The sequence below is a fragment of the Acanthochromis polyacanthus genome, chromosome 16, assembly GCF_021347895.1.
Source record: "Acanthochromis polyacanthus isolate Apoly-LR-REF ecotype Palm Island chromosome 16, KAUST_Apoly_ChrSc, whole genome shotgun sequence".
Classification (NCBI taxonomy): Eukaryota; Metazoa; Chordata; class Actinopteri; family Pomacentridae; genus Acanthochromis; species Acanthochromis polyacanthus.
Window position 1 is genome coordinate 34415973 of NC_067128.1, and position 12800 is coordinate 34428772.

The 12800-nt window shown below is 40.4% G+C and overlaps 1 protein-coding gene across 1 annotated transcript; it reads right to left on the reverse strand.

Annotated features, from left to right (window-relative positions):
- Positions 1 to 4390: 4390 nt before the first annotated feature.
- Positions 4391 to 6054, reverse strand: fam110c (family with sequence similarity 110 member C). Its single transcript, XM_022212717.2, has one exon. The coding sequence runs from the start codon at positions 5972 to 5974 to the stop codon at positions 4928 to 4930; it is 1047 nt and encodes a 348-aa protein (XP_022068409.2). The 5' UTR covers positions 5975 to 6054; the 3' UTR covers positions 4391 to 4927.
- Between the last annotated feature and the right edge of the window lie 6746 nt (positions 6055 to 12800).

Genomic DNA, 12800 nt, shown 5'->3' on the forward strand with positions numbered 1-12800 from the left:
TTTTATCAAGCCATTTTGTCAGATCCAGGGAATGCCTTCTATCAGTCAACTAGTTGTCCATCCATCCATCCATCCATCCATCCATCCATCCATCCATCCATCCATCCATCCATACATACATACATCTATCCATACATCCATCCATACATCCATACATCCATACATCCATCCATCCATCCATCCATCCATCCATCCATCCATCCATCCATCCATCCATACATACATCCATCCATCCATCCATCCATCCATCCATACATACATACATCCATCCATCCATCCATCCATCCATCCATCCATCCATCCATACATACATCCATCCATACATCCATCCATCCATCCATACATCCATCCATACATCCATCACTTAGGGCGAAGGCAAGGAACAAACAATCACACTCTCATTCAAACCTACAGACAGTTTAGAGTTACCAATTAACCTCAGCATGTTTTTGGACTGTGGGAGGAAGTCAGAAAACCCAGAGAAAACCTACGTATCCACAGGGAGAACATGCAAACTCCATGCAGAAAGATCCCAGAAAGTCCAGGACGCGAACAAGGGAACTTCTAGCTGCAAGGTAAAAGTGCTAACCACTGAACCACTGTGCAGCCCAGGGGAAAAAACAAAACAAAAGATGACAACTTAATTGCTAAGTAAGTCATCCACAGACTGTTCCAGCTATAGGGGGTGTTTGTGCACCGAACAGAACAGCTGTATGAATCCTTGCACATGTTTTGGAGGATACATCTGCCTTCTTTCTTACAGCAGATGTTTTTTTTTGTGCTGCAGCCTTTTGTAGAGCGAGGCAGCGCCTACCACCCCTCTCCTCCCTGATCCCATGAGGAAATTTGAATTGAGAAGCAGCTTTCAACACCACAAACCTTCCTCTGCTCTCAGCACAATGACCACAGCAGCAGCTCTCCATGCCTGCTTGGCCTGACACTCATTTGTGTCTAAAGCGAATTAAAGTGGTGAAAACACACATCACAAGGAGAGGAGTAGGAGTAAAAAGATAGTTGACAGGTTTCCATTAACCAAAGCCCCTTTTGGATCTGTTTGTTTAGAAGTCAGAAAGGAAACATATCGTGCTAAAAATCCATACAGAAATTAAATAAGAGCCTTTGTGCAAGAACATGTGGCTGGATACAATTAAATGCAGAAGAGAAGTCAATAAAAATAAAATGTTCATGGTTCTTATTTTCTAAAAGTGTAGCATCCATTGGTTCCCTCTTTACTCTGCAGGAAAACTCAAAATGGTCCAACACATGCCATGGACTGCCTGTACAGTTTCAGATGTAGCAATGTTCAAACACTTTCTTAATCAGGACATCAGGATCACAGGCTGATAATCAATCACTGCCTATGGAGGCTTAACACCTGGTATTGGCACCACTAAAAGATTTCTTGCACATGCTGGGAATTTTCTGCTGTTTGATGGAGGGCTGAGAAATCTATGAAAAATAATCCATTTGTCTGACACAACACTGAAATATTTCCCCCATGCGCCGCGCTGTCACGAACAAGAGTTTGGATGTACACGCATTTAAATCTAAAGCCAGCAAACACATTTCTATCATTTGAAAACACATTACTGAGTACAATTTGCTTCATTCGTCTGCCAGTTCAACATAAGGGCTTGTCAGGATAAAATGCTCTCCTGTACTTGTTTTGTATCCCAACCTCGGAGTTGATTCCTTTCCAAGCCAACCTTGAATAGCCTTTATTCAGCTTTTACTCTACTTTTATAGCTTATGTTGGCTAATTTAATCTCTCTTTTCAACAAGTTTCTTGTACAGCTCTTTTCATTAGCATTTCCCCTATAATAAGACAACATGATTTAATAATCCAGGGCTTATTATTGAGCAAAACCATGCACGTTTTACAAGAGGCAGTGTTTGTGAAATCAAAGTCTCAAATACAATAATGCAAAAATTGACTTGCAAGAAAAAAACTTTATTTGCGTATTACATTATCAGCAGCATAAAAGTATTTGATGGTGGATTGCATCAGTACCTGTTAAATAAACTTAAATATAAGAAGATACAAGCCTGCGACAACTCAAACAGTGCATACTTTAGGTCAGGAGTAACATATTCAACAGTTAAGACACATTCCTGTAGGCTAAACCACATATCGTAGTTCCAGTGAAACGTTCAGTGCTTTTCTAACTGAATCATCAACTCAACACTAAAAAGTAACTTTCGGTAGCAAACAACGCAGAGGGCAGGACATGACTTGTCTCAATTCTAAACAGTCAGTGAAGCATTTGAAACTGAAAGGAGTGTCTGCAACAGCGGAATTATTTGTATCTGCTCACACATATATGAATATTGTACACCTGTGTGCGATGGAACAAGTAGGTGGTAATGCTGTTATACAAACTGTCACTTTTTTTCCAACTAAGCTTCAAAGGATCAGCAAAGAAACTAGGCAGGGAGGTGAAGAGACAAAGCAGAGGGAGGGAAGTGGAGATACAGTTGCAACGGGTCACTGGACATAAGCCTATCAGATTATAAGGAACATTCCTCTCACACAGTGGCTCGGTGGTTAGCACTTTCGCCTTGCAGCTAAAAGATACCGTCCACGTTCCGGCCTGGGATCTTTCTGCATGGAGTTTGCATGTTCTCCCTGTGCATGCGTGGGTTTTCTCCAGGTTCTCCAGCTTCCTCCCACAGTCCAAAAAAATGCTGAGGTTTATTGGGAACTCTAAATTTTCCGTAGGTGTGAATTCAAGTGTGATTGTTTGTCTGTATATGTAGTCCTGTGACAGACTGGTGACCTGTCCAGGTGTCCTCTGCCTTCACCCGAGTCAGCTGGGATAGACTCCAGCCCCCCATGACTCTAATTAGGATTAACTGGTGTGTAGATCTTGGATAGACGGATGCACAACTCAGCTAGAAAATAGTCACATCTGTCAAGCTTTATAGATTACAATGAACCTCTTTACCAGCTTCATTACTGTTACTTCATCATCTGAGGAGCTGATCTCTTTATACCAACTCTTCTTCATATCAGTAACAGTGATGTGTGTGTAAGAAGTAGTAGTTAAGGTTCAGAAAATGAATGTAGGTCAGTGTAAAGTCCCCTGAGGTCATGTTTGCCTATGGGATGGAATGCATGTCTTTCACCTGGAGACAAACGGGGCAGTGCACTCACTGGATTAGGAACTTAAAAGGCACTTAACATAAACTGTGATTTCACGGTGCTTTCATGCTTTTTCTGGTCCGAAGAGCCTGCCGAGGAAGGGAATTAATGAGCATCGGCATGGGACGCCCTCAAATTGTTCCTGGCGAGAATCATAAGGCCGTGAGCTCCCAGCCTTTGATCTGGAATTATTGGCACTTGGCATTTGATCTGATGATAATTACATCTTGTGTAAATTATACTGTAAAGTAATAGCCTTTTAATGGATTATTAAGAACAAATGAGGGCCAGATTTGAGTAAATGGTCACGCCATTTATAAGTGTTCTACTTTAAGTCCAACCATGTAGTATTTATAAGCAGCATATAAACATTTAAATACGTGTTTATGACCTACTGCAGTGTAGCTGTGAGCAGACATGCCTCTCATTCACAGATACTGTACATTAATTCTCCAAAATAGTACAACTATTATGTAGCAAAACATTTATTAAATGTTTGTATACAGTTTGATGTAAAGCGTTCTCTACACTGTCAGAAGTAGAAGAGTCTTGAGGAACCTTTTGGGCTGTTTCCACAATGGAAAAGTCAGAAATTAGTTTTTTGTTGTGTATTTTATTATTATGTTTATTGTATTTTTTTTAATTTTTTTTTTACTCAAGGAACATTGATCTTATTTTTGTTTGGTATTTTACAGATTTTCTTTTGGAGGGGGGTATTTTACTTACATTTTTTCAGATTTTTTTTATATTGTTGACATTTTCAGGATATTTTACAGACATTTGTCAACGTTCTGTAATCATTTTTATTTTAAGGGAAATTCTGCTAGTATTTTTTCATATTTTTCCAAAAGTTATATTTATATTTATTCAGATTTTGTTGGATATTTTACTGAAGAGTTTTTTTGGGGAGTGTTTTTGTGTTTCGCGTTGAACGTTTTATCATCATCATCAGTATTATTGTGAAAGTTTCAAACTTTAGAAAAACCAGTGGCGAGACGTTCTTTACATCCAGACAAATGGGGATCTTTTCATTAGAATCATAAAACGAACCAAACTGACATAATTATTATGTTTCACACATGCTGAAATATTGTAAAGAGCACAATTGCAATATATATAAAACAACAAATGTAAATGTGAGTATAAAATGTCAGTAAGGTCCCAACAGAAGACAAGTTCCTTTATGCTCCTTTAATTCTAAGAGAGTAGGAACCTTACAAAGTCACCACATCACCTCCTTGGTAAACATTTATTCATGTATAACTAACATTTAAACTGCATTATTACAAATGAGAAAAGGAAACAACTCAAAATGAACACTTCTTAGCAGCTTTGTACTGCAGTATGTTGGACCTTTTTGTGCGACACTGTGTGCATCTTCAAGTACACATTTATGCAGATTTGACCATTCTGACTTGCAATTCTTGTTTGAATGATGTGGAAATTGTAGTTAATGATAAAATACAGCTGCAATCACATCGATTTTCATGTCTGTGTGGTTTGTGGGGGTGCATTCAGCCCCAGCGTGACACAAAACACTTCCAGGTAGTCTTAAACATGCTTGAACAGAAGCAAAAACAGTAAGTTTGCACAAAGAAAACAGCAAACATGTCAGTACACGTACACTTGTAGGCTGTAACGCAGAAATGTGCACAACAGTACAGAGCACATAGAGTAAAAATGTAGGACCACAAGTGAATGTTTTTCACAACATAAATGTACAAAATGTAAAAAAAAATATGTTATCTACACATGATAAACATCTGTTCAGTAGAAAAAAAGGCTTCAGTCGAGGTCTCGTAGCTTTTTTCCAGTCTCTGAAGCATTCTTGCAGCTGTACAGCCACTTGATAATCCGTGCGTTGCGTTCGATGACTGAGGTACGTTGGCGTATCTTTTTATGTAACTCGTCCTGCATCAGCCCGATGCTGTCGCCGCTGTTACTGGAGAAGTCGTCATCTGACGTGGACACGCTGACACTCCGGATGTTTATCGCAAGTTCATCCGAGCGGGCGGAGAAGTTCTCCCTCCCCAAAGACTCGATGACCTCCCCGTCCAGCCCACAGTACTTGAAAAAAGAGTCAAAGTCTGCAAAGTTCTTGGAGTACCTGGAGCTGATGTCAGAGTGAGAACGACTGACGCCTTTGCCAGGCCTCCTCTCAATCTCAGGAACTTTGAGGAGACCACTAGACCCCATCACAACGTTATCTGTCAGCTTCCTCCCAGAATCCCTGCTCTTGGTGCTTCCATTTAACCTTCCTCCTGACTGAGGGGTGTTTACATGTGAGCTGCATTCCTTTGCCGTTCTCTCAGGTGTGGAGTTTTTTTCCCCGTTGCCCTGAGACTCACATTCTGTATCTGTTGCCTCAGGGAGTGGAACGTTTTTATTCACAGAATTCAGCAGCAGTTTACGGGTTATGTGGTGTTTCCGATCATGTGTTGACCCTCTCAGTAACTCACACTTCTGCCTGTACAGTAGAAGGGAATCTGGACGTTTTTTGGAGCTGGAACGACGTACCTGCCCTGGCGAGGACGCTTGTGCAGCACCTGTGTGTTCTGTTGAGTTGCTCTCTTGGGCACGACTCGAGCTGTGGTTAGAAAACCCAGCGCTACTCACAGAAGCAGATCCAACGCTGATGGCTGGCTCCTGATTCGTGTTGACCACCTGCTGGCTTTTGACATACTTCAACTTGCTGGCGGCGAGCCTCTCCACAGCACTCATGCCTCCCTTCGTCTCACTCTCCAGTTCCATCTGCTTTCGAAGGTATTCAGGACCCTTCTCCAGGATTTTTGACGTATCGCTAGTCGCCTCCATTGTTGCTGTAATAAACATTCAAATCCTTCACATTCAGAGAGTGTGCAGTCCTTCAGCGTGTGGTCTCTAAAGAGTTAGAGGTGCAGAGATTCCATTCAAGCCCGCTCTTTGCCTGAGCACGTATCACAAGAGACTTCACCTTGTCTGTTCCAACACACATCATGTTACCCCACCCATTCCACACAAGGAGAGTTTTAACCAAACACAAGCCTGTTCAAAGTACACCTGATACCATCACAAGTGAGAGCAGTGAAAGCCGACACTGCTGAAGACCTTTTTTCCCCCTGTTCTTTTGGTGGAAATGTTGATCTTTAATCTTGTTGCTCAGTACCGGGAAACTTTTCTCTTTCTAAGAAGATAGTTCTGGAACTTTACCAAGTAACCCGCTGTTAGCTGTTAGTGAGTTACTCACCACTTAAACTGACTCATCAGACAGGCTTGGCGCTCATTAAGGTGAAAATGTTGTGCTATAAAGGTCTACACTCTACCCATTCACCCTTCAGTTATGCACGGTGTGTGATGTGTCAGACTGGGGTTGTTAAAAACAGGTGGTCATTATTGGCAAGCAGCATTTTTAGAACCGCAATGTGCAGTTCTACAAACACAGAGGTGTTTTATTGGGTTATATTTTGCACTTGCTCAACTTCCTGGATGAGTCTCCCGACCCTATAAAGTCGTTTAAGTTGTTGCTCAGAGTGGTTTGATTATAAATGGAGTCAGTCCTCAAGCCTTGTCAAAACACTGAGAGTGATTTTGTATTTGCAATACTATTAATTGGACCAAGGCAACAACAAGACAACACTCTACTTGTTAAAATAACACTATAAAAACTAATCAAGGGGCAGAAAAGTAAAAGAAAAATGTTAAATAAAGGGCAGAAAAGTTACCAAAATTTAGATAAAAGGCAGGACAGTTTAAAAAAAAAAACCAAAAAAACAAACAGACACTTTAATGTGCAATTATGCTGTCTACGTATTTATGACATGCCTGCATGCCTGCATTTAACTGCACTGCATGTGTTCTGTCATTAATGAGAGATCCACTTCTGTGCTTTAATATAGCGTTCATTGAATCCTTTGTCATCACCACACTGATGACTCCCACCTGTGCTGCTTTCCCTGCAGCACCACCATCTCATCTTTCCCACCTCTCTGCTCACCTGCATCCACTTCAGTCCCCTCAGCACTACAAGGAATTTTATTTGTCACGCGCTGATGCACTTTGTGTAGTGAAATGAAAACTGGCAGGTCTAAAGGCTGTGCAGTAACAAGACACAATGAAAAACATTCCTTAAATCAGCGGTCTCCAACCTTTTTTTGCATACACCGTTCAAAAGTTTGGAGTCACTTGTCATTATTTTTGAGAAGAAAGCAGTTTTTTTTCAATGAAGATAACATTAAATGAATGATAAATACAGTCTAGACATTGTTAATGTGGTAAATGACTATTCTAGCTGGAAACGGCTGATTTTTAGCTAATGGTGGTGAAAGGCTCATTGATGATTAGAAAACCCTTGTGCAGTTATGTTAGCACATGGATAAAAGTGCGAATTTTCCTGGAAACATGAAATTGTCTGGATGACCCCAACTTTTGAACGCGAGTGTAGGTCAACTTTATATGATTTAGAGTAACTTCAGCTAAAATGGAACAACTTCAACGAATGTAGAGCAACTTTAACTATTATAGAACAACTTTAATATTGAGCAATTTTAAGCAATAATATCAACTTTAGCTAATATGGAGCAAATTTGGCTAATATAAAGCAACTTTGATTCATGTTTACTACCGTTTCTCAAATGAAACAGTTAAAATGAAATTTAAATCTTTTTTGACATAATTTTTTTATTGACGTCTCTTGTAATTGTGGGAACATTTTTTTAAAATCAACATAACATTTTAAATGATGATTATTATGCATGGAACGTGTGTCCTGGGCTGCACAGTGGATCAGTGGTTAGCACTTTCCCCTTGAAGCAAGAAGATCCCTGGTTCAAATCCCAGCCTGGGATCTTTCTGCATGCAGTTTGCATGTTCTCCCTGTGCATGCGTGGGTTTTATCCGGGCACTCCGGCTTCCTCCCACACTCCAAAAATATGCTGAGGTTAATTGATAACTCTTAATTGTCCGTAGGTGTGAATGTGAGTGTGATGGTTTGTCTGTATATGTAGTCCTGTGACAGACTGGTGACCTGTCCAGGGTGTCCCCTGCCTTCGCCCGAGTCAGCTGGGATAGACTCCAGCACCCCCCACGACCCTGGTGAGGATAAAGCGGTGTATAGAGGATGGATGGATGGATGGATGTGTGTCCCACAACAACCCTGTTAGCATAGCCTTTTTAGCTGATAGAAGAAGAAGGTTTTCCTCTTCTTCTTTGGTGAAACAGTGAATCATGATACGCTGGAATTAACATCATCAAACAGTTTCCCAAAAGAATGGGTAGAACAAAGCTCTTCTATTTTTAATATTTTCATCACATTGTCAGCCTTGACTGAATGTCTCACTCTACCTCATATTATCAGGATCAGACTCATTCTTTTGACTTTTTTCTATCAGTCAGTTTGTCCTCTTGGTCAGCAGTAACAGCTAGCTAAATATCTAGCTTCTACTGCTGAGAAAAAGATCACATTAGCATGGATTAGCAACCCTGTTACTGTGATTAGAGTAGAGTTAGCAAACAACAAATAAAACATGGAATAAAAATGGTAACATTGATGTGTAAACATTTTTTTTCCCAAACATTTTGAAGCCTAAATGCCCTCCAATTCTGGAAAAACCCTGCACTTCTGCATACTTAAAGCTGCTGCACATCCTCTCCACAAATGATCTGTTCATCCTCTTCCTCTGACTTCCACATAAGTTCTTAAACCTCTGACTATGTGTCAAGTTTTGAGACCGTAAACTCCCCTGTTCGCTCTGCATTGTCTGTTTGCCTGTTTTTGTTTTGGACTTTGGAATAAAAGCCTTTTTAGACTTGAGTATTTTTTGATCTTATCTTTACTTGTTTCTACTTGTTGTGCTTCTGGGTCTTTCATTCTAGCATCACGTCTTGGCTTTCTGTACAGCAACTGTCTTCCAAGTTACTGAAATAAATCTAAAAATGTGCACATGAATTTATTATTTTTGATTCATGGTGAAACAAAAGTAGAACTTTGTGTAACCAATTGTACTACAAGACTGATCACTTGGGTGCCACCCACAGAGCTCTCCTCACTGGGTGAAAAGTGTGTTATCTAGCAAACAGCATAGGTAGCGAAAGTGTCAGAACACAAGATGAACACTGGCACAACAATACTCAAGAAGCATGTTGAAACCTTTCTGGCTCACGACAGCCTCTATATGTGGCTCCCTGTTTTCCCCTTCCTCATCTAAGTGGAAACATTCACTGAAGTAAGATATGAGACATGTGTCCACAAACTGAATGTGAAATATGCCAGATCACCAGGTTTAACTTGTTCAAAAGGCAGAGGGCAGCACTGGAGTGGTTAGTGTGGGAGCCATCACAATAAAGCCTCCCTACCGCACTGTATCAGATTGAAATCCTCACTTTTATATTCTCCTTTAACGGCAAACACATGTTGCATCTCTTATTGAATTTGTTCGACATCAAAAAGAATGCGCTGTCATTATCTCTCAGTATGTGAGAATAATTAAAAGCAAAAATCTCCATCACATCATTGAAACCGACTCTTAATTTTTTTTCCCAATGTTTGCACACAATTATCATGCCGCATCTGTTTTCTGTGTTGATTACATTTATTCGGGCACGAGATTTCTTTTGATTGGCTTCCCAGCACTTTCTGCTTTTACTTTATCCCTCTCTTGGCCTCAGCTGAAAATGAAGCACATCTCCCTGAGATAAATTCTGAGATTTTGAAGTCTAGAAGTATGCACAATGTGCCACTATGACTGATGATATTTTCCAGGGACGATAAGGGTGCAAGGTAATTGATATGAGAGGAATTAGGAATATGAGGCAGACATGCTTGTTGTTGAATAAATCACCAACCAAGCAATGAAAATAAAATATTTTCATGTTTGTACACTAGCTCTCACTGACATGCAATCCCTGCCTCCTAACTATAAACATGCTGTAATAAATGTGTTTTTAGATCAACAATAGATCAGGTTACAAACTAAATTTCTGCAGTTCTTGGAAAGAAGCATAAAAGGTTGCATGTTTATTACCACATTATCCAGAACTGAGACAAAAAACAGCCACAAGGAGAGTGAAAATTGGCCAAAACATGAATCCAAATGAATGACTTTGTTGCTTAACATTTGCTGGATGAACACCTGCAACTAATATGGGATCAAAAGGATTCCAACTTGTAAAAGCAATAAGTAATTGACCATTTTTCAATTTCCAGAGTTTTATCCAAAATTGTTCCATCCATCCATTCTCTATACACCGCTTTATTCTCACCAGGGTCGTGGGGGGTGCTGGAGTCTATCCCAGCTGACTCAGGCGAAGGCAGGGGACACCCTGGACAGGTCACCAGTCTGTCACAGGGCTACATATACAGACACACAATCACACTCACATTCATACCTACGGGCAATTTAGAGCAATCACTTAACCTCAGTTTATTTTTGGAGTGTGGGAGGAAGCCGGAGTGCCCGGATAAAACCCACGCATACACAGGGAGAACATGCAAACTCTATGCAGAAAGATCCCAGGAAGGCCGGGACGTGAACCAGGGATCTTCTTGCTGCAAGGCGAAAGTGCTAACCACCAAGTCACTGTGCAGCCCTTAAACATATTTTAATTAGAATCCTAAAACCAAGTCGTAACCTTCAACAGCATTTCTATTAAACCCTTGTGGCCAACTGGGAGCCTTTGTTTCTCCATTTTCTCCTCTGATTTCCTGTCATCTGTCTACTACTTTCTTTCTAATAAGGGCAAAAACAAATGACTAAAATAAATAGTTAAAGTGGCCCTTTGAAGGTTCAGCCAATATGACCACAGGCCAAGATCTGTCACTGAGACAGATGCACGACAGCGCACAGCCCTCCATGTGTCCTTTGGCTCGAGGTTCGTGAGCTGACGCATGGCTTCAAAACCTCCTGTGTCACATCACGGCGAGAGACATGTTCGGGTTGAAACTGAGTGCAGCAGCGTCACGTTGACAACCATTTAGCATCTTTTCTGCGGGATTGCCAAAAATCTGCTTCGGATTAATTCGAAAAATCCAGACTCGGGGTTGGGAGCAGAGTAAACACCGGCGCTGAAGCCATTAGCCACTTCTCCCTCGAGCCCCCGACGCTTTTATGTAATTCTAAACTTATGCCCACAGGTTGAAAACACATATTCCACTCTTTAATGTGACAACATGTCATCTGCTAATTGTGTTTTTATTGAGTCATTCACAATAATTACTGTCCATGAATGAAACTGGCTGAGTCAATTAAAAACAGCTTGCAAATTAGGAGTTATAATTGAGCGGCTATCTTTTGCTTGCAGTTATTGTTTGAGTGTTATGTAAAGTAACCCCATAATTGGTAATTATGCATGCAGCAATAATTGCCAGGAGTGTAAGGTCACCTCCCACTCAATTAGTCTGTGTCTATTTATCACAGGCTACTGTATGTCAGAAAACAACTGTGTTGGGAGGGATTGTTGATGCTCGTGTTTCATTAAAGGCTTCAGTTTCCTCATCTTTTGTCCAAGGCCTGCGAACAATAAGACATACTCTTCTCCCAAAGCTGGGGAAACTTTATTCACAAAATCAGGGATCAGAAATTGTTGAAATGGGAAGCATGCTCTAATTGGTTCTTTTATGCTAACAATCGATCAAATAAATGAATAAATATCGTTTCATCTGAGAAAAATGACTTATCTGGACTTCTATGGGATGCTCTGTGTCAGCTCCAGTTTCAGTAAGGCTTTGGACAGCATTACGTTAAGCCTCTTTTCAGTTCTGTCCTTTCATCCACCTGCTCAGCTGTTGCTTGTCCACAGTCTCTTCTGTTCTCCTCATGGGAACTTGCAACAGGCAAGTTAGAAACGTGGCTGTTACCTATAGGCCATGATTCAGTTTACAGTGATGAAAACATCTTACTGAAGAAATCAGGTGGTTACTTAAAGGCACAAAAACTAATAATGTGTGGCCTTAGGAAGTGAGCACTTCTGCTCCTGTGAATACATCAGAGGTCAGCAGAAAACTGTAAAATGAGGTGAAATGTGAATGACGTGTATTTGAACGTCCAACAATCAGATTGTTGTGTGCAACCGGAAAGCTTTTCAACACAAAACAGACTTTAAATCCTAATAAACTTGTCATATTTGAGGTTATGTATAAATTTTAAGCGTGTAAGTAGATTTTCTCTTTGAAATAGTCTAGTTTACTTTTTGCTGTATTCACATTGAATTGATTATAAGCCTTGCTAATGCAAAATAAAACATGACACACAACAGATACAAACCACTGACGATAACATATCAGAGCCAGGCTTTGAACGTAATGAGTGCCATGCATAAACCACATGTTTTGTGAGCGTTCTTTTTGACTGATAACATTATTATGGCTTTTTTAAAAACTGCAGTAAAACCCCACATATTAAATTATCAAGTTAACAAGAATTTGAAGTAGAAGCAGTAGTAATCCTTCTTGGTTCAGCTCCATAAAACGCATCTTGTATATATGCCAGCGGGATTTATACGACTCCATATGTTTAGACCGTCATCATGGCTTTGCAGTGTGGTTGCTTGCGCCTCTGTTTACATCTCTATGAACACACTCAAACACATTAGCCGAATGCTCATGTGTTGTTCAGACTTCAACAACAAAACCAAAAAATTTGAATCCCTCCTAATGTGGAGCAGCCCACAGGCCTCCACACAATTT

Coding starts and splice junctions, on each gene's coding strand:
- fam110c (XM_022212717.2), bottom strand. CDS start 5,974: ATGTTTATTACAGCAACAATGGAGGCGACTAGCGATACGTCAAAAATC.